General features: G+C 51.0%; 3 protein-coding genes across 3 annotated transcripts; 1 reads left to right on the top strand and 2 right to left on the bottom strand.

Moving 5' to 3' along the window:
- Window positions 1-1,423: 1,423 nt before the first annotated feature.
- dnaaf10 (dynein axonemal assembly factor 10) lies at window positions 1,424-6,454 on the bottom strand. Its single transcript, XM_079730619.1, has 8 exons — window positions 6,197-6,454; window positions 5,699-5,799; window positions 5,212-5,342; window positions 4,643-4,744; window positions 4,306-4,421; window positions 3,452-3,586; window positions 2,675-2,772; window positions 1,424-2,523 (listed from the first exon to the last, which is right to left on the bottom strand). The coding sequence occupies exons 1-8, from the start codon at window positions 6,380-6,382 to the stop codon at window positions 2,316-2,318; spliced, it is 1,077 nt and encodes a 358-aa protein (XP_079586745.1). The 5' UTR covers window positions 6,383-6,454; the 3' UTR covers window positions 1,424-2,315.
- Window positions 6,455-6,689: 235 nt separating this feature from the next.
- pno1 (partner of NOB1 homolog) lies at window positions 6,690-9,264 on the top strand. Its single transcript, XM_079729865.1, has 7 exons — window positions 6,690-6,958; window positions 7,200-7,349; window positions 7,550-7,633; window positions 7,886-7,946; window positions 8,343-8,460; window positions 8,658-8,728; window positions 8,873-9,264. The coding sequence occupies exons 1-7, from the start codon at window positions 6,779-6,781 to the stop codon at window positions 8,938-8,940; spliced, it is 732 nt and encodes a 243-aa protein (XP_079585991.1). The 5' UTR covers window positions 6,690-6,778; the 3' UTR covers window positions 8,941-9,264.
- Window positions 9,265-9,466: 202 nt separating this feature from the next.
- On the bottom strand, window positions 9,467-24,467 carry LOC307071019 (calcineurin subunit B type 1). Its single transcript, XM_079729866.1, has 6 exons — window positions 24,263-24,467; window positions 19,756-19,795; window positions 15,239-15,415; window positions 13,174-13,233; window positions 12,187-12,371; window positions 9,467-11,494 (listed from the first exon to the last, which is right to left on the bottom strand). The coding sequence occupies exons 1-6, from the start codon at window positions 24,263-24,265 to the stop codon at window positions 11,447-11,449; spliced, it is 513 nt and encodes a 170-aa protein (XP_079585992.1). The 5' UTR covers window positions 24,266-24,467; the 3' UTR covers window positions 9,467-11,446.
- Between the last annotated feature and the right edge of the window lie 1,291 nt (window positions 24,468-25,758).

The raw sequence follows: 25,758 nt of genomic DNA, 5'->3' as shown, positions 1-25,758 counted from the left end.
GTGCTGACGTCATTACGGCGGCGATCACCCGTTCACAATATGTTGTGTACTGTATTACAATTACAATGAGACTTGCGCGTTCACCTGTGCAGGTATAACTGGAGACCTGCCCCCTTACCCTCACGTTGTCATTCATAACGAAATAATAACACATTCATAATGTAACTTTCAATGTATTTTACTCCGTTAAGTTTCCGGTTTGTCCGGCAGGTGGCGGCAGGTCTCCGCCGGACCACACGGTCCCAGTAGACCAGTGGTTCAGTCTGCTGCTCACCAGTCGGTCCCAGTATTCCCCAGCACCTCCCAGTACCCGTTACATAACGGACACACACACACACACACACACACACACACACACACACACACACACACACACACACACGTTACATTACACACCACACGGTGCATTACATAACTACACAAGAAGGTAGCCCTTACTACACATATAATACACACAAACAGTTCCTTTAGTTAAGGGTCGACATAACATGCAAAAACACTCAAACTAGTCACGAATAAATGACTTCAACAAAACGTTTTGGATGTTAAAATAAAAAACGACATTAAACAAAATGAAACTGTCCTCTAAACCAATCACATGCTGTCAGGAAACAGCCTTGAAGAATGACCAGCGTCTTGTGAGCCCTCTTAACATGGTCCGTCAGACTCAGGATTATGTTATCAAACTAGAGCAACGATGGTAATAATTATAAAGTTTCATCTTACAGACCATGTACCAGGGCCTAGGCATTTATACACCTTTTATTATTAAGAGACTAAGAATAATTGATCGGATACGATGTTCTGATCAAGTCTGATCCGGTTCCCAGAGGTCAAAGGTCAAGCCCCTTAGTGGACGGCCCCGACATCCCGACACCAAACATGTCCACTCCCTGGCCAGGTGTTCCTCTGCACACCTGTCTCTGAGACACTGAGGTGTGCGTCTGAGACACTGAGGTGTGTGTCTGAGGCGCTAGATGTTCTAATTTCTGATCATAATAGACACTGTTTGGACTTTAAAAATCCATGTAAGCATCTTAGTCCGACCTACATCAGACCATAACGGACATCTCATAATCGGATAAGAACACATAGATAAGTCGTTCCTAGGTGGCAAACTAACAGCATGTATACTCAGCAATCGTATTGGAATCGGACTGCGTGTTCTGCGCATGCTTGAGAATTTCCGCCGGGGCTTTCACCTGGAAGAGGAAGCAGACAACGTAAAAAATAGGACTGTTGTTAACGGAAAAGTCATAGGACCGATAGCTTTGAGTGGCAAGTCTGTATATGGTTTAATCCTATCAAGCTATCCCATGTAAACGCACTGAGTGAGACCACCAGACTGGAACAGTAACTCGGTATGTGTGGGATCTCATGAATGTAAAATGAAGAGAGCAGAGTCAGGGTCTGTAAAACGAGACGTTTAATAGTAAACAAAAGGAGGCAGAAGACATCAGAGCTCAGAGCAGCAGCGTCCCAGCAGACCACAGACCCTCACACGCAGGGGTCAGACTCCTCCTCCGAGCGGACCTCGTCCGGACCGCTTGGACCCCCGGGCAGAGGGAAGCTCCGCCCATGTGGCCTCAAAAACACACTCACCAATCAGAGACACCCTTCACTCACCAGAGACACTCTTCACTCACCAATCAGAGACACTCTTCACTCACCAATCAGAGACACTCTTCACTCACCAATCAGACACTCACCAATCAGAGACACTCTTCACTCACCAATCAGAGACACCCTTCACTCACCAATCAGAGACACCCTTCACTCACCAATTAGACACTCTTCACTCACCAATCAGACACCCTTCACTCACCAATCAGACACTCTTCACTCACCAATCAGACACTCTTCACTCACCAATCAGAGACACTCTTCACTCACCAATCAGAGACACTCTTCACTCACCAATCAGACACTCTTCACTCACCAATCATAGACACTCTTCATTCACCAATTCGAGACTCGTTGCCGTTTCCGACACCACAACCAAACCACAACGTGGTCGTTAGCGTCTTTGTTTCTGATTGGCTGAACTGAGTACCAGGTGATGTCACGCAGCAGGTGACATCGGCTGCCCAGCGCCCGTTTGAGCCAATCAAAAAGGAGACAGTTGAACTGATTCCAGAAGACAAAGGGAAAAATGGATGACGTCATCAGAACGTGACCTCATCAGAACGTGACGTCATCACAACGGGACGTCATCAGAACGTGACATGATCAGCGTGTCACACCAGGGGTGGCAGTCACTCGTCTGTGATTCGTCGGGATAAATAGTATTTTTTTTTGGTATTTGTTGCTGTTGTTCACACTCGGTTGAGCTTGGTGACGATGAGCACGCGCACGGATTGGTCGAAGGCCGAGCACACGCACAGCCCCTGCTTGTCAGGGCTCCAGTCCAGGCTTGCGATTGGCTGCGTGGACAGAGTGACATTCTGCAGCAGGTTGACCGTCCCCGCCACGCCCACGGCCCCGCCCTCCGAGTCCTCCCCGCTCCGCTGGGCGGGGTAGTCGCTGACGAATAGACAGAAACACAGCCGTTAGCAAGAGGGGCTAGCCATGGGCTAAGAGGTAGGGCTGTAGGCGGGGTTAGGGTTAGATGGTAGGGCAATGGTTGTGGTTAGGGTCCGGGTCAGGGGTCAGGGTTAGTCGGAGGGTCTCTTACTATTTCCAGAGGTGCAGGTTCCCCGCCCCGCCGGCGGTCATGAACACGTCTCTGTTCTGCGGCAGATGTCTGACCTGCCAGATGGTGGACTTGTGGCCCTGCAACGCAAACACGACACGGTGAAGGTCTCCACCGCCATGAGGTACAGAATACAGGAAAGACAGTATGGCCGTGGTTGTGTAACGACTGCTACTGTACTCCTGGTCTCTTCTGTCTTTGTCCTGTCCTACCACACAGCTCTGCAGGAAGTAGAGGTGCTGGGCATCAGGGATGGACCAATATCTACTGGTCCTGATGCTGAGGTCTCCACCAGGGATGGACCTTTATCTACTGGTCCAGGAGATTTCCCAGAGCTCGAGCCGTGCAAGGCTTGGATCCCACTCTCTCCCCTTCTCTCTCTCGCTCCTTCTCTCTCTCCCATCTCTATCCCTTGTATCGCCGTCTCTCGCCCGGTCCATTGCGTTCTGTCGTCCAACGGCTCACCACTCCTCCCTGATTGACGACCCCTCTCTCAGCCAGGCCTGTCGGACGGCATCACCTCCCCGGGCCGCGGGCCAGAGCCCGGTCCACGGCTCCTTCTGACGGCACTAGACCTGTCAGGGGAGGGGCCATAGCAGCCAGGGGAGGGGCCGTAACAGCCAGGGGAGGGGCCGTAACAGCCAGGGGAGGGGCCGTAACAGCCAGGGGAGGCGCCGTAACAGCCAGGGGAGGGGCCGTAACAGCCAGGGGAGGCAACCGTAACAGCCAGGGGAGGGGCAGTGAGGACATGGGGCTTACCTTTTCGAGGACGGAGGCAAACCCCTTGGTGGGGTGCTGGGTGCGCATGTCGAACACGTGGAAGGTGCCCTCCAGGGACGTGGCCACCAGCTTGTTCATGTCGATGTCCTTTCTGTCAAACTCCACGCAGCAGACCTGGGGACCCACGCCAAGAATAGCATCATACGGTAACATAATGTAACCACTATAGCATCATACGGTAACCTACTGTAACCACTGAAGCATCACACATCATACTGTAACCACTATAGCGTCATACGGGAACATACTGTAACCACTATACCATCATACTGTAACCACTATAGCATCATACGATAACATACTGTAACCACTATAGTGTCATACGGTAACATACTGTAACCACTATAGCGTCATACGGTAACATACTGTAACCACTTTAGCTTCATACATCATACTGTAACCACTATAGCTTGAGACAGTAACATACTGTAGCCATGACCCTCAGCACTATGGTATCATACGGTACCATACTTACCAATACCAATATAGCTTCATACGGTAACATACTGTAACCAGTATAGCATCATACTATAACCACTTTAGCCTCATACGGTAACATACTGTAACGACTATAGCATCATACTGTAACAAAGCATCAAACGTTAACATACTGTAACCAGTATAGCATCATACTGTGACCACAATAGCATCATACATCATACTAATCACCACTCTGACGTGTCAGACCCTCAGAACATCCCATAACAGCCTCCAGCTGAGCCCCTCCAACAGGGGACCCCCCCCCCCCCCTCACCCCGTTCCGGGGGTGAACCCGGACCCCCCCCCCCTCCTCACCCCGTTCCGGGGGTGAACCCGGACCCCCCCTTCCTCACCCCGTTCTTGATGTTGGTCTCCCAGCGGACGGCCATGTTCCGCAGGTCGAACAGCTTGATGTCTCCGTTGTCGTAGCCGGCGCACACGCAGCGGTCCTGCTGGTTGAAGGCGTGGCCTGAGGGAGAGGTCAGAGGCCAGGATAAGGTCAGAGGTCCGGATGAAGTCAGAGGGCAGTCCTCCAGACGTGTTGGTTTAGGGTCTAGCTGACTTGAGCGTGTGAATATGGGTCTGTTAGCGTGAGTTAGTCTGTGTGTTAGCATGCAAGTGGGCGTGTGTGTTAGCGTCTCAATTAGTGTGTGCGTTAGCGTTAGCCCGTGCGTTAGCCTGTCCACAGACCGAAGGCTACGGTCCAGCAATCCCTCTTGGCCTCGCCTGCCCCTGGCTCCATGTTGGCCACCGGGGTGTCCTTCTGACGGGGGTCCCACACTTTCACTGTCCCTACACACACACACACACATACTTTATCGTCAGAAATCGGGAGATACGTGTGGTATTGTATTATTATTGTACTATTATTGTATTGTAGGATTGTTTTGTAGTATTGTGATGTGATTGTAATGTGTTGGAGTATTGTGTAAAACTATTATTCTGTGCTGTAGTACTATGTAGTATTGTGTAGTAGTATTGTGAAATAGTATGTAGTATTGTGTAGTAGTAGTGTGTAATAGTGGTAGTGTGTAGTATTCTGTAGTAATAGTGTAGTATTGTAGAAGTTTTGCGGAATATTGTGTATTGTGTTGTAGTATTGTGTTGTAGTAGTGTCTAGTATTGTGTAGTAGGAGTGTGTAGTATTGTGTAATAGTTTGTAGTATTATGTAGTATTGTGCAGTTGTAGTGTGTAGTATTGTGTAGTATTATGTAGTATTGTGCAGTACTATGTAGTATTGTGTATGTGAGGGCCTCACCGTCCCGGCTCCCGGTGACGACCTCCGGGGCCCCGTCGCCGACCCCCAGCCCTCCCACCCCGTCTAAGCTGTTGACGATCTCCTTGTGGGCCTTCACCGAGTAGAGCGGCTCTGTGGCCGCCTCCAGGTCCCTGGACACACACACATCACACCAGACACACACACACATCACAAACACAGATATCACATATCACACATCATATATCATACACCACATATCATATATCATATATCACACATCATATATCATACACAACATATCATATATCACACATCATAGCATATATCACACATCATACATCACATATCTATCACATATATATCATATATCACACGTCATTTATTATATCACACATCATATATCAAATATCAGACATCATATATCACGTATCATATATCATCTAATATAGTAGAGATAGATATTGTTCCTGTTACATCTAATATAGTATAGATAGAGGTTGATATCAGTGATGGTTACCATAGTTACCATATGTGCAGGTTTCCGTCGAAGTCCCCGGTGGCGAGGTGTCTCTGCTGGAGGGAGGTCGCCCCAAACGTACCACACTTGAACGGCTTGGCCTTCTCTATCTGGAGGACCAGGGGTCAGAGGTCAGGGGTCAGGCTCAGAGGTCAGCACAAGGACCCACTTCCTGGTTCACTCAATGCCCTGGCTTCAGTCACATCATTTATGACACAAGTGAGAGGAGAGGGGACAGGTGAGGGAGGGAAGGGGAGGAGGGACGGGTGAGGGGGGAGAGGATGGAGAAGGGAGAGGGGACAGGAGACAGGGGAGGGGTGAGAGAGGATAGGTGAGTGGGGACAGGTGAGGGAGAAGGGAAGGAGGACGGGTGAGGGGGGAGAGGAGAGGGAGGACGGGTGAGGGGTGAGAGAGGACAGGCGAGGAGGGGAGAGGGGGGGGGGGAGACAGGTGAGGGGGGAAAGGGGAGATGGGACAGGTGAGGGGGAAAGGGGGGGCGGGTGAGACCTCTCGATTCAGCTTCAGCTCTCCCCCCTGGACCTCGTAGATCTGCAGGACCCCTGTCCCCCGGGCACGGTTGCCCAGACACACCAACTTCGCGCTGCACGGGATCCACTTGCAGTCGAATATGGTGTAGTTGAGGCTCTTCTGGATGTGGGAGATTATCTGCGGCTTCTCGAACGGAGTTGACATCTTGAATGAGGGAAAATAACGAAGAAAAGACGTTGGATGAGTGGAGAAGATCTACTGCCGAGCAACGGCAAACACACCAGTCCTCTGAGGACCCGACCACCAGGCGGCTGCCCGGCCTGCTGCCTGATGAAATCGAGACAATACGAGCGGCACGTCTCCGTATTTCTCACGTTCATAAATATAAAAGCAATATGTATTTTGCGTACTAATTTAAGAGAAATGTATATCTAATAATTACATTTATTCTTCATTATGTTAGGAACGGTCCTTACAGGCGCCTGCAGTGCCCTGCTAGGGTCCTTTACGATACACGAGACCAACCTCATGTCCCCGACCCGACGGCTCGCTCCTTGTTTTGATCTGTAATACGGTTTATATAACCTTCATAACTTCGTAATGGATCCAGGCGCCGGTCCCCCTCCCGGTGGGTGTGTGGTGGTCGGCCCCGGCGGGCCGGAGGAGTTCACGGCTGTGAAGAGCAGGCGGAGCTCCAAGCGGAGACACGACCCGGGGATGGACTGCGAGGCGGCGGTCAAACGGCCTCACTTCCCCCCGTTGTCCGGGGACAAGCTGAAGGTACCTCCACACGGCACCGTTAATCCTGATCGTTATTAATTAAGGTTGTCATTAAACCCCTAAGCGGTGGAGTCTCATCCACACACTCTGCGCATGCGCAGTGGAGTGTTTACATCACTTTGTTCCATCAGATCGTAGCTTCATCTCTGTGCATTCAGTGAGATAAAGGTGATGAGGTGATCTTCATCTCAGTGCCCTCAGTGACATGAAGGTGATGAGATGATGTGTTCCATCGGTTCAGGGCGGTGCGGACGAGCTGCGGAAGGTGGCGGTTCCGGCCAACAGGTACACCCCCCTTAAAGAGAACTGGATGAAGATTTACACCCCTATCGTGGAGAACCTCCAGCTGCAGGTTCGCTTCAACCTCAAGACCCGCAACGTGGAGATCAAGGTAGGGGCACCTTAACCATAACTACCTAATTAAACAACTAACTAAAACGATTACTAACTATGGAGCCAAGGAGACGCTAACTGCAGGCTAACTATGGTGCTAAGGAGAAGCTAACTACAGGCTATCTATGAAGCTAAGTAGAATCTAACAACATATTCCCGTAGCTCTGATGTGAACCGTTTGGTTCTCTCTCTCCTCAGACCTGTAAGGAGACTCTGGACATCGGGGCGCTCACCAAGGCGTCGGACTTCGTGAAAGCCTTCGTGCTGGGGTTCCAGGTGGAGGTGAGCCTGCCTGGGGTTAGGGTGTGCCTGGGGTCAGGTTGTGCCTGGGGTAAGGACCGGGGGATTAGGGTGTGCCTGGGGTCAGGATGTGCATGGGGTAAGGCTCCGGGGGTTAGGGTCTGCCTGGGGTTAGGACCCGGGGATAGGGTGTGCGCAGGGGTTAGGGTGTGCCTGGGGTCAGGACCCCCTGTGTGGAGGAGGTTTGACCGTGATGGCTCACACTGATTTTGTTTCTTCCTCTCTGGTTCTCAGGACGCGCTGGCACTCATCCGGTTAGATGAACTCTTCCTGGAGACTTTTGATGTAACGGACGGTAAGACGTTAAAGGGGACATATTATACCACCAGGTATAATTTGCTCATCTATCCAGCTCAGATCTAGGTGGACCCGCCCACTAGCGATGTCATATGGGCAGATTTTCGAAACGGCTTGTAAGGCTTATCACACTCACACCTGGTGGCATAATATGTCCCCTTTAAAGACTGATGGACTGCTCTGTGATCGCTACCTCTGGGCTGAGCTGTTGGACTGCTCTGTGATCTCTCTCTGGTCTGAGCTGTTGGACTGCTGTGATCACTCCCTCTGGTCTAAGCTGTTGGACTGCTCTGTGATCTCTCTCTGGTCTGAGCTGTTGGACTGCTGTGATCACTCCCTCTGATCTAAGCTGTTGGACTGCTCTGTGATCGCTCCCTCTGGTCTGCCCCCTTAGTGAAGCCCCTGAAAGGAGACCACCTCTCCCGTGCCGTGGGGAGGATCGCCGGGACCGGCGGGAAAACCAAGTTCACCATCGAGAACGTGACCAAGACCCGCATCGTGCTGGCTGACACGTGAGCCCCGCAACACGCTACACACTAGCCACACATTACACACTAGCAAAACGCTGCACACAAGCATCACGCTAAGCACTAGCAACACGCTGCACACTAGCAACACATTACACACTCGCAACAAGCTACACACTAGCAACAAGCTACACACTAGCAACACTCTACACAATTATAACAATCTAAATGTTTCTCCACAGTAAGATCCACCTGTTGGGATCCTTCCAGAACATCAAGATGGCGCGGACGGCCATCTGCAACCTGATCCTGGGTGAGTGACGCCCTCCTCTCCTCTCACCCCCTCCTCCTCCTCTTGCCCCCCCTCTCTCCCCCCCCCCCTCTCCTCTCGCCCCCCCTCTCTCCCTCTCGTGGAGCCACAGGAAGTGACCTTTTATGTCCCTCGTCTCTCCCACAGGAAGTCCACCTTCAAAGGTTTACGGGAACATCAGGACGGTGGCCAGCAGGACGGCCGAGCGCTTCTGAGCCCCGATTGGCTGATCTCTGCATCATCCTCTTCCTGATTCGCTGCTGGGAGGTTCTCCTTCCATATCAGACCGTTCTGACATTTGGACCCGAGTCTGAAGACCACCCCCCTTGGACTCTCTGCGGTTCACCGCCATCGTCACGGAAATAGATGTTGATGGGACTGTTATCGCAAAGACGATGGGGAGAAGATCAAAAATGGCCGCAGTGTATGTTCCTGTTTGGAAACATAAGTTAATGTAAATAAATGAAAGCCCCCTGAATGAACTGTTGAAATAGTATGTTGATGAACACCAAGACTCGAATAAACCGGAAACTCATTAAGCTTTGTTCATTCACTAGAGTCCTCCTTTAATATGAGAGCTCTCATTGGGGCCACTCTGTTATGTGATATAACAGGACCCATGTGATTGGTTATTGTGAAACAGTTAGCGGTTAGCACGGCTAGCATACATTAAGCCGGTTCACAGCGGTCCGTAGCCCGCTTTGGACGTGATGGACAAAATTGTGGCGTAACATTTCAAACTTTATTTAAATGTTTATTTCCAACAGTCCCACAGCATAGGATGCAGCATGCAGAATAAAATGAGAAACGGTCCTTAAAGTCCCATCTTTTTTCAGATTCCACACAAACCGAACAGATTCCCTCTGAGGACCCAGCGGGAACGCCGTCCACCAATACTCGTCTTATTTACAGAGGAAGAACCAAAGGTTCCCCCCAGCGGTGCGCGGTGGTCTGGGATCAGCATCGAGCTGCACTGATCAATACAAAAAGAACCTCCGGACCGCCGCGTTATATCGTTTATACTCACCAACGTTTGGCAACATCCATTATTGTATTCCATTAAATTCTTAAATATATTAACATCACCATCCGTGTGTAAACAGGAATATCTTCAAAGGAGTGATCACATGCACAACCCAAAAATAGATCTCATGTCATGCAGGAGGGGGGGCCCGTGCAGAGCAGGGGGGTGGGGTTGTGTGGGGGGGCGGGGGTCCCGTCGCTGACAACATGATCTTCTGCCCCCCCCCCCACCAACACCACCAGGCCGTCACCCCGACCCCCACCCTATATCCCATACTAATCTCATCACGCTCCTCCCTTGCCCGGGGAGGGGGGGGTGGGGTGGGGGGGGGCGCGTCAGTCGTGGTTGTCGTGGCAACACCATCGCTTGGCGCCGTGGTTACGTTGGGGGTGATGATGGTGACGATGAAAATAACATGGGTTGAAGAAGCCAGCTTTCAAATGTACACAAAAAACAAAAAGGAGTATCCTAGCGGTTTCTGAGGCCGTCGACGACGGTTACGGTGGTTTAAGAGCGTCCCCCCCCCCGCTACACCCAGTACACACATCAGAACACAACCAGGAGGAACGCTGCCTGCTGATTGGACGAGGTTCTTCAACGCCGAGGTTACATCGTCTGCTTGAATATCAGCCGACGTCTTGACCTCTAGTGTCCCCTGAGTCTGACCCCCGGGGCCACCAGGGTTTCCATGGTGACCAGTGTGTCAGTCAGTCAGACAGACTTGTTCTCTGGGTCGGAGTTTGTCTTCAGATTCTTCAGTAAACCGTCTCATCGTTCTGAAATCACTTTCTGGCATTAATTAATCTGCTAGAATAATCAATAATACAAACATGTTAAGATATAAATAAAACGATCACTCTCCTTTCAAAATAAAATAAAACATGAGCTGCGTGGTCAGAAGCGAGATGGACGGGAAGCTAGGAAGGACAAGAGAGGACAAGCTCAGGCAGCGGTTGCCCTGGCGATGGCTCAGACGGAACAGTCCTGATTGGCACGTTACCCGCTGCGGGCTAGCTGTGTGACCCACTGCGGGCTAGCGGTGTGACCCGCCGCGGGCTAGCGGTGTGACCCACCGCGGGCTAGCGGTTTGACCCGCCGCGGGCTAGCTGTGACCCGCCGCGGGCTAGCTCTGTGACCAAAGCTTCCATCGCACCAAAGACGTTCGACTCTTTATAAAAAAACAACCGAAAATAATTATTAAAAATGACAGAGAGGAAAAAAACTAAAGATTTATGACCTCTCCTTATACTTGTTGAAATGGGAGAGCCTTGTTGTTGTTCTACTGGTTGAAGTGGTAAAAGCTTGACCTTATTGTCCTTCTACTGGTTGAGATGGGAGATCCTTGTGGTGGTTGTACTGGTTGAACTGGGAGAGGGAGCCTCTGGTCCAGAGGACTGCAGTTCATCAACACTCACCGCTCGCCAGGACAGGAAGTGGCTTCATGGAGACGGGGGGGGGGGAAGAGACAGATTGGGGGGGGGGACGACACAGGGGTGAGGGGGGGGGGGAAGAGACAGATTGGGGGGGACGACGACACAGGGGTGAGGGGGGGGGGGGGGGAGAGAGAGAGACTGAGAGAATACTTCCATTGCGTTAGACGGAGAGTGTGTGGACACACTGAGATGAGGAGAAGGAGGAGGTGGAAGAGGAGATTGTGGAGGAGCGAGGGAGGGAGGGGGGAGGGACTCGCTGGGCGCTCACACGTCCACCACCATCTTTTTATGTATATCCAGACCCCCCACCACCTAGGGAGAGAGGGAGAGGGAGAGGGGGGAGAGAGAGGGAGGGAGAGGGGAGAGAGAAGAGAGGTGAGAAACAGACAGACATCAATTTACCATGGGATGGATTGTAGATTAAAAACATTCATATTCTTCTCATTGTTTCAGTTTTCCAAAAGCAAGAGGTCAAAAATGATGAGATATGAGAGTACAGATGTACGTCATCAGTCCAGTGTGGCCCTTTGAGTCGCTGCGCTTCAAACAACATGGCTGCCTCATTATCGGTATTCAAATGAGATGAATGGATTATGAGGAGGAGCAAACATCTGGACCCGCTCCCTGAGCCCAGCAGAACCCATTCTGAACCAGTTCACTTCAGATCTTTATCCCTCCTCCAGAAACACAGACCGGAGGCTGCACGTGATTGGTTCTGCAGCACGCTGGATGCAAAATGGTGGCCACCTTTCAGCGCAATGTTGAAGTTTGAGTCCTGAGGAACCTATCACCAAGGTCATGGAAACAACTGGAACGGCCTGACACCGTCGATACCGGTGAGTCTGTGCAGTCTCCCCGACAAGTTTGTTATGATATTGTCTGACTTCGGGATCCGAGACAACGACGCTAGCAAGGCGCTAGTCAATGTTAGCATGGAGACTCCGCAACGCGAGCGAGGAGACGCTACAAGCTCACGCAGCGGCCAGTTAGAGGCGCAGACTTACTGCACAGAACTCCTCGAAGGAGATGCGTCCGTCTCCGTCCTTGTCCGCATTGATGATGGTCTTGTCTACGATCTGCTGCAGCTGGGTGTCTTTCAGGTTGTTGCCCACCATCATCTTCAGCACCTGGAAGAGCTCCCCGTTGGAGATGTAGCCGTCCTTATCCATGTCGTAGATCCTGAAGGCAACTGGGGCCAGAGGGGAGGGTTAGAGAGAGAGACAGAGACAGAGAGAGAGATCTCCTTTCCTGCTGAGGTAGTGTGTTAGCCGTGCTGTACTTTTACTAAGGTAGAGGTTAGATACCTTAAGTATAGATTCATGATATAGTGGACTGTTGTCCTAATCCATAAATTAACCTTATGAATGAATGAAGTTTAATTTGTAGTATTCTACCTATATATATATATATATAAGACGTTATCAATGCTCAACGTCGAACAAGAGGTTGAGGTTCTGCTCTTGTCCGCCATACAGTGTGTTACAAACACACTGTCGCCTCTGAATGCACAGAACGGCAGGGAGGCCGCAGTAAAACCACAGTAAAAACCGCAGTGAAACTGCAGTGAAAGCACAGTAAAACTGCAGTGAAACGACAGTAAAACTGTGTTAAAAGACAGTAAAATTGTGTTAAAACTGCAGTGAAAAAACAATAAAACTGCAGTGAATGTAGAGGAAACTGCCTGAGCCTGGTGGTCTTGGCGCTCAGACCAGGAGTGTGTGATTCAGGGGGGTGTTTCCAGGACTGATGTCTTGATACAAACCAAACCTCCTCTCCGCGACGTCAACACCACTTACAGAGAGGGGGGCCGTCCTGGGGGGCCGTCCAGGGGGCGGGGGAGGGGGACACGAACCAGGGAGACAGAGGAGAGAAAGCTTCGGCGAGGCAGCGGGGGGAGGGGGCTCCATGGGGTCCCAGAGGGGCCGGCACCAGGGCGCCCCTCTGGGACCCCATGGGGTCCACTGGGGGTGGGGGGGGGGGGCTCTACTTACACCGAAGCTTCTGCTCCTTGTCCCCCTTCACGCTGAACTGTGACACGCCTTCGATGAACTCTGGGAGGGAGAGAGCAGTCAGTACCGAACCCAGAACCAGGGGGTCTGGACCAACCCCTCAGGGTCCTGGGGGTCCGGACCCAGAACCAGGGGGTCCGGACCCCCAGAACCACAGGGGGTCCGGACAAACACCTCGGGGTCCAGGGGGTCCGGACCCCCAGAACCACAGGGGGTTCGGGCCAGAACCTCAGGGTCCTGGGGGTCTGGACCCCCAGAACCACAGGGGGTCCGGACCCCAGAACCACAGGGTCTTGGGGGTCCGGACCCCAGAACCACAGGGGTCCGAACCCAGAACCCAGAACCCAGAACCACAGGTTCACTAAGACCTTAGGCAGTGCAGACATCTCCTGGTACTTTCCCATGATGCTCTCTGATAGGGGAGCCGAGGCTGTGCTCTATGTGTGGTGGATGAACGGACGCCCCCCCCCCTGCCCCTCCCTCCTTAAAATCACACAAAATTCTATACCTTTATATCTATACATCTATATATAGCTCTATACATCTATCTTTATCGATACATCTACCTTTATCTAAACATCTAGATCTAGATCTAGCTGTCTAGATGTATCTAGATCTAGATGTCTAGGTGTATCTAGATGTCTAGGTGTATCTAGATCTAGATCTCTAGATGCATCTAGATCTAGAGGTCTAGGTGTATCTAGATCTAGATCTCTAGATGCATCTAGATCTAGATGCCTAGGTGTATCTAGATCTAGATGCCTAGGTGTATCTAGATCTAGACCTCTAGATGTATCTAGATCTAGATGTCTAGAAGTATCTAGATCTAGACCTCTGGATGTATCTAGGTCTAGATGTCTAGGTGTATCTAGGTCTAGATGTCGAGGTGTACCTAGATCTAGACCTCTAGATGTATCTAGGTCTAGATGTCTAGATGTATCTAGATCTAGATATCTAGATCTAGATGTCTAGGTGTATCTAGATCTAGACCTCTAGATGTATCTAGATCTAGACCTCTAGATGTATCTAGGTCTAGGTGTGTCTAGGTCTAGACCTCTAGGTGTATCTAGGTCTAGATGTCTAGGTGTATCTAGGTCTAGATGTCTAGATGTATCTAGATCTAGACCTCTAGGTGTATCTAGGTCTAGATGTCTAGGTGTGTCTAGGTCTAGACCTCTAGGTGTATCTAGGTCTAGACCTCTAGGTGTATCTAGGTCTAGACCTCTAGGTGTATCTAGGTCTAGACCTCTAGGTGTGTCTAGGTCTAGACCTCTAGGTGTGTCTAGGTCTAGATGTCTAGGTGTGTCTAGGTCTAGACCTCTAGGTGTATCTAGGTCTAGATGTCTAGGTGCAGGGCGATGAGGGTGTTGTGCTGGGCGGTGGTGATGCGAGGCTGTGCTCCAGGAGCCTTAATGTTCTCTGGTGGAGTGGAGCACCCAGAGCCCTGGTGACCCTGAGTAGGGCAGCACACATCCTCATAATGAGATCCTCTAAGTGAACACGCCTGCAGCGCTTTCTACACTCCTCCAGTTTTAAACCAGTACTGTAGAGGGTTTTAAACCAGTACTGTAGAGGGTTTTTAACCAGTACTGTCAGAGGGTTTTAAACCAGTACTGTCAGAGGGTTTTAAACCAGTACTGTCAAAGGGTTTTAAACCAGTACTGTCAAAGGGTTTTAAACCAGTACTGTCAGAGGGTTTTAAACCAGTACTGTCAAAGGGTTTTAAACCGATACTGTCAGAGGGTTTTAAACCAGTACTGTCAGGGGTGTTTTAACCAGTACTGTCAAAGGGTTTTAAACCAGTACTGTCAGAGGGTTTTAAACCAGTACTGTCAGAGGGTTTTAAACCAGTACTGTCAAAGGGTTTTAAACCAGTACTGTCAGGGGTGTTTTTAACCAGTACTGTCAGAGGGTTTTTTAACCAGTACTGTCAGGGGTGTTTTTAACCAGTACTGTCAGAGTGTTTTAAACCAGTACTGTCAGAGGGTTTTAAACCAGTACTGTCAGAGGGTTTTAAACCAGTACTGTCAGGGGTGTTGCGGCCCACCTTTGAAGTCCACCTCCCCGTTGCCGTCGGTGTCGAATATGTCGATGACCCTCTGGACCAGTGGGTTCTGCTGGAGCTCCGGGAGGGACATGAACTCCTCCACACTCAGGGAGCCCGAGTTATCAAGGTCCAGCTTCTTAAACCGCTTCCCCAGACGCTTGATCTCATCTGCATCGACTGGAGGGGGGAGAGGGAGAGAGAGAGGTAGGAGGGAGAGGGGGAAGGAGTAAAAAAGAGAACACCATCTCTCTCCACTTTGTGACCTGGTTCTTCAGGTTGTCTCTGAGGGAACACACACACACACACACACACACACACACACACACACCTCCCAGGAGAGGGAACAATGGAGGCACTCTAAGCCCAGGAGACCGCAGACAAGAAGATTACAGACGGAGGAGATTAGCCGAACAAAGGGAGACGACCTCCTCAAACTTACGGCGTGTGTGCGCCGGTCTCGGGGTCTTCCCGCCTGCGCTCCGGGCCTTAACCTTCCCTGCCATGACTAGCCGCGGCTAACTGAACGCTCACAACACGGTGCAGACTGGTGCTGACTGAGCGAGGAGCTACGATATCGCCGGTTGTTAATTACTATGTAAGCTCATTGACATTGAAGCACATGACAATAACGACCAATCACAACCTACTACAGGGGCGTGGCTTGTGTTCCTAAACAGCATTGGCCATTAATTAATCTCCACACCTCGTTAGCAGAAAGCCTGGGAACACATGGATGGTCACTGTGGTCTGGACTCCATACGATTAGACAATAGTTCAACTTAAACGGTAGATGGCCTAATTTAAACAACACTTTTCTAACATGTGGCCACTCAAAGCGCTTTACAACACTGCCTCACATTCACCCATTCATGCAAACATTCACACACACACGGCAGTGTCAGCCACGCAGGGCGACAGCCAGCTCGTCAGGAGCAGTCAGGGTAAGGTGCCTTGCTCAGGGACACCTCGACACTCAGCTAGGAGGAGACGGGGAATCGAACTAGCAACCTTCCAGTCAACCTGCTCCTCCTCCTCCACATGCCGCCCCCATAACTAGACAGTCTATGTGTTACTAATACAGAGAGCGGGTTGTACGATGGACCGACCCCTCGGTCCGACGGAGCATCGGTGCAACGACACGCCATCAAATAATAAAAGAACCACTTCAATTGTTCACTTGTAGATTATTTAAACCAAATACCGACGTCTGCATCGTCACTCCCTCCCTCCCTCCCTCCCTCCCAGTCAGCTGTCCGGTCACACCTCATGGTGAATCAAACAGGTGAGGTACCAGGTGTCCGTTCAGGTATCTAATTATTCTCTGACCTACAGATTGAATAAAGGGATTATAATACAGTTTAGTCATAGAAAAGAAAAATAAGATAAAGACCTTAGAGTTTCAATGTGATGATGAGCAGAGAGCAGCTCATTGGCAGACTGGGTACCCCTAGCCCATTCTGCCGGCGATTTGAATTCGCTCTGCAGCAGGGTCTAGAGAGGACCAATACATTTCTTTCTGCTTCCGTTACACTTTTGCGGGAGCCAATCACCCAGCTCGCGTTTCCCCCTGGCGCGCTATTGGCTGGGTTAACACAATGACGAAAGGGAAGCGACGGCAAGCATCATTTGAACTACGCCCGTTGATCACTCCTCTTGTGCTGAAGAAAATGACAGCAGCCTCCCCAGACCAACGTGCAATCTACGATTGAGCTTGGTCTGTCAATAGCCAGCTCATTGGTGATTCAATAACAGGAATGTGGATTTCATTTCACATTCAAACACAAAAGTATTTTAAGATGTCACATTCTGTCCCCTGGGAAACACACACACACACACACCTTGTTAATAAATGCTGTGTGGATCTTCCACCATGTTACTAGGCAACTGGCGCCAGCTAACACTCTGTGTTGTAGCGTAGCACTTAGCACTTAGCCCGCCCGGAGACAGGCAGAGAGCTGGAGAACTAGCCACTAGCGGTCACTGTTGCTAGCTCTGTGCTGACGCTAATTGGTTGAGTACAACTCACAACACACGTTGCTGCAGGATGGTGAGGAGGTCAGGTGATCCCCAGACCAAGGGTTCTGTCAGTCAACCTCAAGGGGGCGTCCTAGAGCCAGTGGCCCTGACCCCCCCCCCCCCCCCCCGCTCCTCATGACCGCGCTGAAGGCCGGACTCCGGGTCACAGGGTCTGGAGCTGGAGGAGCTAGTGTAGAGGCTGCTGATGTCTGTACTGTAACCACCACCTGGTCACCTAGCAACCATCACCTGGTAAACATCACCTGGTCACCTTACAACCATCACCTGGGGTCTCATTTATAAAGGTCCCTCCGCACGGTCCCTTCCGCATGTTGCGGAAACAGGGAGGATATGTGTGTACGCATCTTTCACCACCAACGTCGTGATTTGTAGAAAAAATCCATGCGGAAAACAGTGCGCAGTCCTACGCATCCTTTCACCCAGGAGTAGAGGTCCCGCAAAGTTTTACAAACGGCAATCTCCGGAATCAACAACAGGAAGTTGGTGGCGGTAATGAACCAAGTCGGGTTTGTAATTCTTAAAAAAAGCACCCATTATGAAATATGAACTAAGGAAATATTATGTTCACACTACAACCCTTTCAAATCACAATCCTTGGCCAGAACAACTGTATCACTTAAGTTTCATTAATTAGCCTGATACATATACATACACATATGTATATATATATATATATATATGTGTATGTATATACATATACATTTCATTAGCCTATAGGCTATAGTAATCAATTATCCTATTGGCACAAGGCCTATAAATAATTCTCCTGGTAGCCTCTGTATTCTAACAAGCTTAAATATGGCCGCTTTGGCATTGCTTGAGGATTTGGCGAGGGGTATGAGACGCGAGCGCGTTGGGCGTAGGCATATCCATTTCCCTGTGTAACGATAGTTCATCAAAGGCTCCTTATATTCTAGAAATATTCATTGATTAATAAGCATTGACCTTTTAAGGACTATTATGGGACAATCTTGGGAGGAGCATGGCGCTCTTGCCCGAGTGTGAACGTCTTTATAACAAGAAGAGTGTGCGCCACACGGTTTACGTGCTCAGCGTATATCGATTCTGAGGTTTGGGCGTATGCATTGTTTTAGGGAGGGTTTCACGCAGAGTTTTATAGATGAGGCATCTGGTAACCATCACCGGTTAACCATCACCTGCTCGCCTGTAACCATCCTTTGGTTAACATCACCTGGTCACCTAGCAACCAACACCTGCTAACAATCACCTGGTCACAATCACCTGGTAACCATCACCTGGTCACCTAGCAACCATCACCTGGTAACAATCACCTAGTCACCTGGTCACAATCACCTGGTAACCATCACCTGGTAACCATGGCGTTAGGGGGCTGATTGACAGACGCAGCACAGTGTGGTTTATGACTTCAGTACAGAACATCAAACACAGGGATCAGTGATCCATGCAGAAACACCCCAAACCAGGTCAGAGAGAGAGTGTGTGTGCGCATTAGGCTGATTGGTCCAGCTAGCTCTGCAGCGCGAGGCTAATGTAGCGTCCTGAGCCTGTGTCGGGCAGAAGTCTAAATATAGCCACGGCATCCCCCCCCTCATCCTCCTCCTCCCCTTTGCCCCAGGAGGGGAGGGGGGGGGGGGAAACCCCTGAGAGGAAAGGAGAACCCGTCCACTGGTACAGGAAGAGGAATTACTGGCCAATCACAGCACGATATTCATCACACTATCACATAGCATGGCAGCAAAGCAAACATGATAGCTAACATGTGAGCTACCAAGTACATATCTGCTAACTATCAGCCAACATATCTGCTAACTATCAGCTAACATATCTGTGAACTTACAGCTAACATATCTGCTAACTATCAGCTAACATATCTGCGAACTTACAGCTAACATATCTGCTAACTATCAGCTAACATATCTGTGAACTTACAGCTAACATATCTGCTAACTATCAGCTAACATATCTGCTAACTATCAGCTAACATATCTGCTAACTATCAGCTAACATATCTGCCAACATATCTGCTTACAAGGCAGCTAACATATCGTCGGACATAAGGGCTAGCATAAGGGCTAGCATAAGGGCTAGCATAAGGGCTAGGGGTAAGATGATGAGAAGCAGACGAGGAGCTGTGAAATCCAGAGACAGGGAGCCTCTTAAGGCTCAACACAGAGGAGGAGGAGGAGGAGAGAGGAGGATGAAGAGGACCCTCAGGCTCTGTCATGGCCACCAGTAAGAGGAGCGGACAGGGAGGAGGAGGAGGAGGAGGAGGAGGAGAAGATAAGGAGAGGAAAGAGGAGGGAGATGGCTGACTCACTCTCCAACACCAAGGTGTCTCCTAGATAACACAACTCACCACTACAGCATACACACACCGGACACACACACAGGCTCAACAACATGCCAGGAATAAACCAGTCCACAGTGTGTTCTTACAGGAGGAACAGCAGACAGAGCAGCGACCAACAGCTGAGTGGAGGACAGACCACAGTACTTACAGTGAGAGCACATCTCCAGGGGGTAGCTCGCTTCATTGCCCTAGAGAGAGAGAGAGAGAGAGAGAGAGAGCGAGAGAGAGAGAGAGAGAGACACAGAGAGAGAAATATCAATAACACACGTTAAGTACTATGCATGTATGACATTTAATTTACTAAACATATTACACATTATCCACTATACGTATAACACATTATGTACTATGCATATTACACGCTAAAAACGATGCAAAAAAACCATACTATTACTTACTATACCTATAACTAGAAGCACCTTTACTTTATATATAGTAGACATTGAATACTAATACTCGATTGAAACGAGCGGTTAACTTAATGTGCAGCTGAGGGCGACCTGATCTGAACGTCCCCCAGCAGAGACGCCAGCAAGGAGCACAAACCTAGCATAGCCTAGCCGTATGTAGCCTAGCATAAGTAGCTGTGCATCAGGTCACTGGGGGACAGCCCAGCCACGGAGCATAGAGTGGGTCAGGCTCGTCCTGAAGACCTCAGTAAAACACACACACACACACACACACACACACACACACCGGGCGGAGTTCCCTGATGGGGGCCATCCTGCCAGTAGAGGGGGGGGGGGGGGGGGGGGCAGTATGGAAGAACGTTCCCTTCACATGAGGACAGACAGACAGACAGACACAAAGACAGATGTTTGACGGTGGAACAGGACCGCTGATTGAGGAGGACTGTATTATGTGCTGTCGGCCTGGGGCCCTTTGTGTAATCCAGTGTGTGTAGTCCAGTGGTGTGTAGTCCACTGTGTGTAGTCCAGACGTGTGTAGTCCAGTGGTGTGTAGTCCAGTGTGTTTATGTTGTCTGCTATGAGGTTGAGGTTATTTTAAGAGCAGCAAAGAGCAAGAGGTTGCCCAAGATTAGACCAGGAGATACCAAGTCCTCCACCGCGCAGGGTTGGGGGTTCCACGCCCTACTGCAGCTCCGAAGGTAGAGCAAGGCACTAACACTGCAGGTTTGGGGGTTATATTCCCTGTGTGACTCAGCAAGTAGAGCAAGGCACTAACACTGCAGCGGCCCCCGGTGTAGCCTAGCATGATAGCATCAGTCTGTGGACCGCAGAGCGGAGCAGTTTGAAGCTTTGGAGAAAAGAAGATCGGGGTCCAGGACTACAGACTCAGAGCAGGGTCAGAGATGACTGGCTCTCTAGAACCTAGAACCTTCCGGAACCTCCTCAGAGCGACCACCCGATGCCCATCTCTGAAACCCGGAGAATTCTTCATGGGCCAGCGGCCGCGGACCGGCTATCTATAAACCCAGACCAGGCGGATCGGGTTCCACAGCTAAATGTAATCATGGACCTCACCACGAGCACCGAGCGAGTCCTCCACGGTGAACCCTTCTCCTGGGCCCGGCCAGTCCAAAAGGGTCCTCTAGGGACCCAAAGGTTAAGGTTCACTAGAGTCTAGTGACTCAAAAGTTAAGGTTCACTAGAGTATAGTGACCCAAGGGTTAAGGTTCACTAGAGTCTAGTGACCCAAAGGTAAGGGTTCAGTAGAGTCTAGTGACCCAAAGGTTAGGGTTCCTTTAGTAGGGTCAAAGTTTAGGATTCAGTAGAGTCTAGTGACCCAAAGGTTAGGGTTCCTCTAGCAGAGTCAAAGGTTAGGGTTCCTCTAGTAGGGTCAAAGGTTAGGGTTCCTCTAGTGGGATCAAATGTTAGGGTTCCTTGAGTAGGGTCAAAGGTTAGGGTTCCTTGAGCAGGGTCAAAGGTTAGGGTTCCTCTAGTAGGGTCAAAGGTTAGGGTTCCTCTGTGTGCAGCGTCCTGTCATCGTAGGAACCACAGCTGGACTGGGGTTCTCCTGAGTACACACTCCTACCTGGCCCACAAAGGGGGGTGTCTGCGTTCTTCAGGCAGTATAGTGTCTTCAGAGTCAATAGGAGTTTTATTTTGGACCCAGCAGTCCTACTCCATTACAGAAGAACGGGAGGTGGAGCCAGGGAGGGAAACCACACCCCTACAGGGCAGTGATACCTCTTTGTTTCCCGCTACATGGAGGACATTTTCCACCTAAGAGAAACTCATTTACGTGAGTGGATAAAGCTTTGACATGGGGATTCTGGGAAGTGAGTTGGAACTCCAGCACCAGTCTGCTCTGTTCAGAACCCCTCTCTCCACTGCTCGGTTCGGAACCCCTCTGTACCGCCTGCTCTGTTCAGAACCCCTCTGTACCGCCTGCTCTGTTCAGAACCCCTCTGTACCGCCTGCTCTGTTCAGAACCCCTCTGTACAGCCTGGTCTGTTCAGAACCCCTCTGTACAGCCTGCTCTGTTCAGAACCCCTCTGTACAGCCTGCTCTTTTCAGAACCCCTCTGTACAGCCTGCTCTGTTCAGAACCCCTCTGTACAGCCTGCTCTTTTCAGAACCCCTCTCTCCACTGCTCTGTTCAGAACCCCTCTCTCCACTGCTCTGTTCAGAACCCCTCTGTACAGCCTGCTCTGTTCAGAACCCCTCTCTACAGCCTGCTCTGTTCAGAACCCCTCTGTACCGCCTGCTCTGTTCAGAACCCCTCTACACTGCTCTGTTCAGAACCCCTCTGTACAGCCTCCATGCTCCCCTGGCCCCGGTCTGAGCGGGCTGCCATCAGACTCCAGATCCTCTGATGTGTGAGACAGACACTGATCACCAGACGTTAAAAGGACGTTACTAAGGTGAAAGATCTCCAGAAAGGGTCCACATTTCACATAATTTCCCTTCTGGGATAAATAGCATACCTTCTTATTTTATAATACTAATTGACAATTTGATAATGAAAGCAAAGTTAGACACACAACACAATATAGCATGTTAACAATTATCCCTGCAGCAAGTGGTGCTAGCATGCAAGCTCTTGAGCTAGCAAACGTACATATGAACACAGGACCAGTAGTCTTGCAATGTGACCATCACATGATGAAGGATATGATGATTTCACACCATAGCCACACCCACAACAATACAGCCATGTTGAGTGACCCTAGTCTGGACCAATCAGAGCCTCCCTCTAGGAAACACCTTGCTGACCGCCCTGTTCCCATGGAGATGACCACTCCATCACCCCATCTGCCTGCTAAGAACCCGGGGAAATCCTGGTCCACGCCGGACCCCCTCTGCAAGACCTCCAGACCTCTGGGGACCCCCAGACCTCCGGGGGTCCCCTCCTCCAGCCCCGGTCTTCACCCGGTTGTAGGGGTCCTGCTGGTCTCAGAGTCTCCGGTCTAGACCAGAGGTCAGGACCCAGAAGAACCATCTTGTCGGTTCTGAACCAGAAGCTGATTGAAAGTCTGGACAAGTCGGGTTCCTCCAGAGGTGCGGAGGACCCCCCCCCCCCCCCCCACCCAACATGCTGGATCCTTCAGTCTTTTAACTTCATGATCAACACTTCATATTTTCATTCAGGACCCAACTGATGGAGCCCAGATAACCGGGTTGTTTTTACCCCTAGAGACCCCCTCCCCTGAATCACGGTGCTGCATCCGGCGTACCGCGGTGGAGAGGCACGGGCCGCCTCACGGCCAACCGGGAGACTAAATCGGGATTGAGTGGGCTGCACGGAGCACCGTTCACCGGCTCCGTGACTCCTGCTCTCCGCCATCGCTTTTATCCATTCTCCATTAGCTGTGTATGTGGGTGGGCTGATTGCTCGGCAGCATATGGGCCCCAAAGTGTGGATCAATCCGCGGTCCTCAGGCAGCAGCTCTGCCGACCCCCACCTCCCCAGGGCGCTTTGGCTCCGTGGCTCTCAGCCTGTGAAGCCCCGTTATGTCTGCAACACTCGGGTGACTAATGACTCCCCTCGGTGAAGGGCCTTCTAGTCCATCCGACCCGGGAACTCGGTACTCGGTCTAAGGTTCCTCGGCAAAACACCTTTCCTACATGGACCACCGGCCCATTAATCGATCCATAGCAGAGCCGATGCCCCCCCCGGAGCGCCCAGTCCCTGCCAGGGTCCCGGACCGCAAATAGACGGCTCGAAATAGCCGCGGTCCCCGGGCCTCTCCGGCGGTGTTACGGGAAACACAACCGGGCCGTGTGTCGACTGTCAACACGGAGCCGCTGCGTGGATCCGAGAGCTCATCAGACCAGTGGGCGCGTTTTATAGCTTATGGGAGGAAATGGAGCGTGCCGCTTCTGTTCTAGCGATGGAAGAGAAAAGACCCGTCAAACGTGTCCCGTCCTGTCAAGACTCGGGACAGACTGACCCCCGGTCCCCGGACTGATGCTGTCGGGCCTGGTCGGGCAGGTAGGGGGTCTGATGGGTCTAAGTGGGCCACAGGCTGGAGGTAGGAGCACCGAGAGACGGCTGTCTTCAGAGGGGCGATCCGTCCCCTCCGGAGGAGACGGGGGTCCAGACCCGGGGTCCGGACCCTGAGCCCAGCTGCCGTCGGACCGGGGGACCGTGGACCCAACACCCCCCGGGGGACCGTGGACCGGGGACCCCGTCCGGCCCACCGTGTTTATCTATCGGTCGATGGGCAGAAAAATACGAGTCGTTTCTTACCATCTTGCCGGTACGATGACGGAATCCAGACGATGTGAAGGAAAGGCGGCGCACAGAAAAAAGGAGCTGGAGTCTGAGGTCTGCGGAGCAGCGACGGTGGTCTTACTGGTCTTACTGGTCGGGTCGTGTTGGTCTAAGCCCGGCTCCTGTTCTGGTTAAGCGACCGTTTTCACTGCAGTGGCACAGGGAGAGCCGCTGGGTGGAGGCTCGGGGACCGGGAGGTGGACGGAGGAGGCTCGGCAGCTGGGGGAGGTGCAGTCTGCCACATCCGGGGCCTGGTTGGCGGTCCCCGGTGGAAGGGCGCCCCCCCGCGGCGGGCCGGGCGTGGTGCGGTCCCTGGTGGAGGGGCGCCCCCACGCGGCCGACCGTGCGCGGTGCAATCAAACCCCCGATAAGATAAGGGGGATTTATTAAAGGGGTGATATCATGCTTTTCGACTTCTCCCTTATGAAGTATGCTACTTGTTTTACGTCTGCTGAGCTCGACAAATCCAAGTCCTCCCCAAGGGGAGTATTTGCGCCGAGAAGAACGGCCCCTCAATAAGGACGTGAAACAGCTTGTTTGAATTTAAACTTTACTCCCGTAATAGTGTGACGTGTGGGCTTGGAGTGGGCAGTGCTGAAGGGCAAAAGTCCCACCCCCCGGCTACCCGCAATGGCTGCGTTTCAGATCGCCTGCATTTGAGCCGTCCACGATTTGAGCGCATGCATGCATGAGAGTCCACCGGAACTAGTCAAAAACACGTCAAGTTCCCACGTCAAGTCGGACACAGGTGCACTTCTCGTAGTTTGAACAAAGAAGATGGTCCACCAAGTGCAGCCAAGGGATTTTGTTCACCAACTGTAGTTTCATTGAAAACAGTCTGAAGCCCCTTTCCATTATAAAAAATTAACATGATGAGTGACAAGTAAAAGTTCACAAAGTGGTCTATTTTTAATAAGCACAGCAAGGCACGCCTCTTTGAAACGAATTATGTCATTTCTCACGTGGGAAATTCCACGTGGTAATTCCAACCAACTAGGGCAACGTTTTGATATGTTGAAGGGAGAGTCTTATGTCCGCATATATTTGAGACCATGGGCCTCTAAGGCTGTGTCTCAATTCAGGGGACACATCCTTCGAAGGAAGCGGTCTGAAGGTGTGGCCTTCGTAGACCGCGAAGGCCGGACCGAAGGCCCAACAAACGTTTTTAAATGAGACGGTCTGGCTTACGGAGCATTTCTAGTTTGCGTAACAAGCCGTTAACACCCTTTACCTTGCGTGACGACGCGCCGCTCCTGTCACCTAGCAACCCTGACAGCTGCGGTTCAAACCGGATGGCGGAGGAGAAATGTGGAGCCGTTATATAATAACTATATATAATATAACGTTAATTAGTTTAACGTTATATGGCTCGTGTTAATGTCATTGAACTTTGACAATAAAGTTACAAATTTAAAATAGTCCCAACTTTCTTTTAATATAAAAAAAATGTTTTTACATAGTTTTGTCATTAA

The sequence above is a fragment of the Pollachius pollachius genome (assembly GCF_949987615.1).
Source record: "Pollachius pollachius genome assembly, chromosome: 2".
NCBI lineage: Eukaryota > Metazoa > Chordata > Actinopteri > Gadiformes > Gadidae > Pollachius > Pollachius pollachius.
The sequence above is the reverse complement of the archived record's forward strand: the minus strand, read 5'-3'. Positions and strand labels throughout refer to the sequence as shown.

Bases quoted from the DNA above. Each gene is read 5' to 3' on its own strand.
- dnaaf10 (XM_079730619.1), bottom strand. From the start codon at position 6,382: ATGTCAACTCCGTTCGAGAAGCCGCAGATAATCTCCCACATCCAGAAG. The intron at 5,343-5,698 runs GTAACTATGGTA...GTGTGTGTCCAG, and splicing joins GACGGAAACCTGCACATATG to GGACCTGGAGGCGGCCACAG. The intron at 4,745-5,211 runs GTGAGGCCCTCA...GTGTGTGTGTAG, and splicing joins CGTCACCGGGAGCCGGGACG to GGACAGTGAAAGTGTGGGAC.
- pno1 (XM_079729865.1), top strand. From the start codon at position 6,779: ATGGATCCAGGCGCCGGTCCCCCTCCCGGTGGGTGTGTGGTGGTCGGC. The intron at 7,350-7,549 runs GTAGGGGCACCT...CTCTCTCCTCAG, and splicing joins CCCGCAACGTGGAGATCAAG to ACCTGTAAGGAGACTCTGGA. The intron at 7,634-7,885 runs GTGAGCCTGCCT...TCTGGTTCTCAG, and splicing joins TGCTGGGGTTCCAGGTGGAG to GACGCGCTGGCACTCATCCG.
- LOC307071019 (XM_079729866.1), bottom strand. The intron at 12,372-13,173 runs GTAAGTAGAGCC...CTCTGGCCCCAG, and splicing joins CAAGGAGCAGAAGCTTCGGT to TTGCCTTCAGGATCTACGAC. The intron at 11,495-12,186 runs GTAAGTCTGCGC...CTCTCTCCCTAG, and splicing joins CCTTCGAGGAGTTCTGTGCA to GTGGTGGGGGGTCTGGATAT.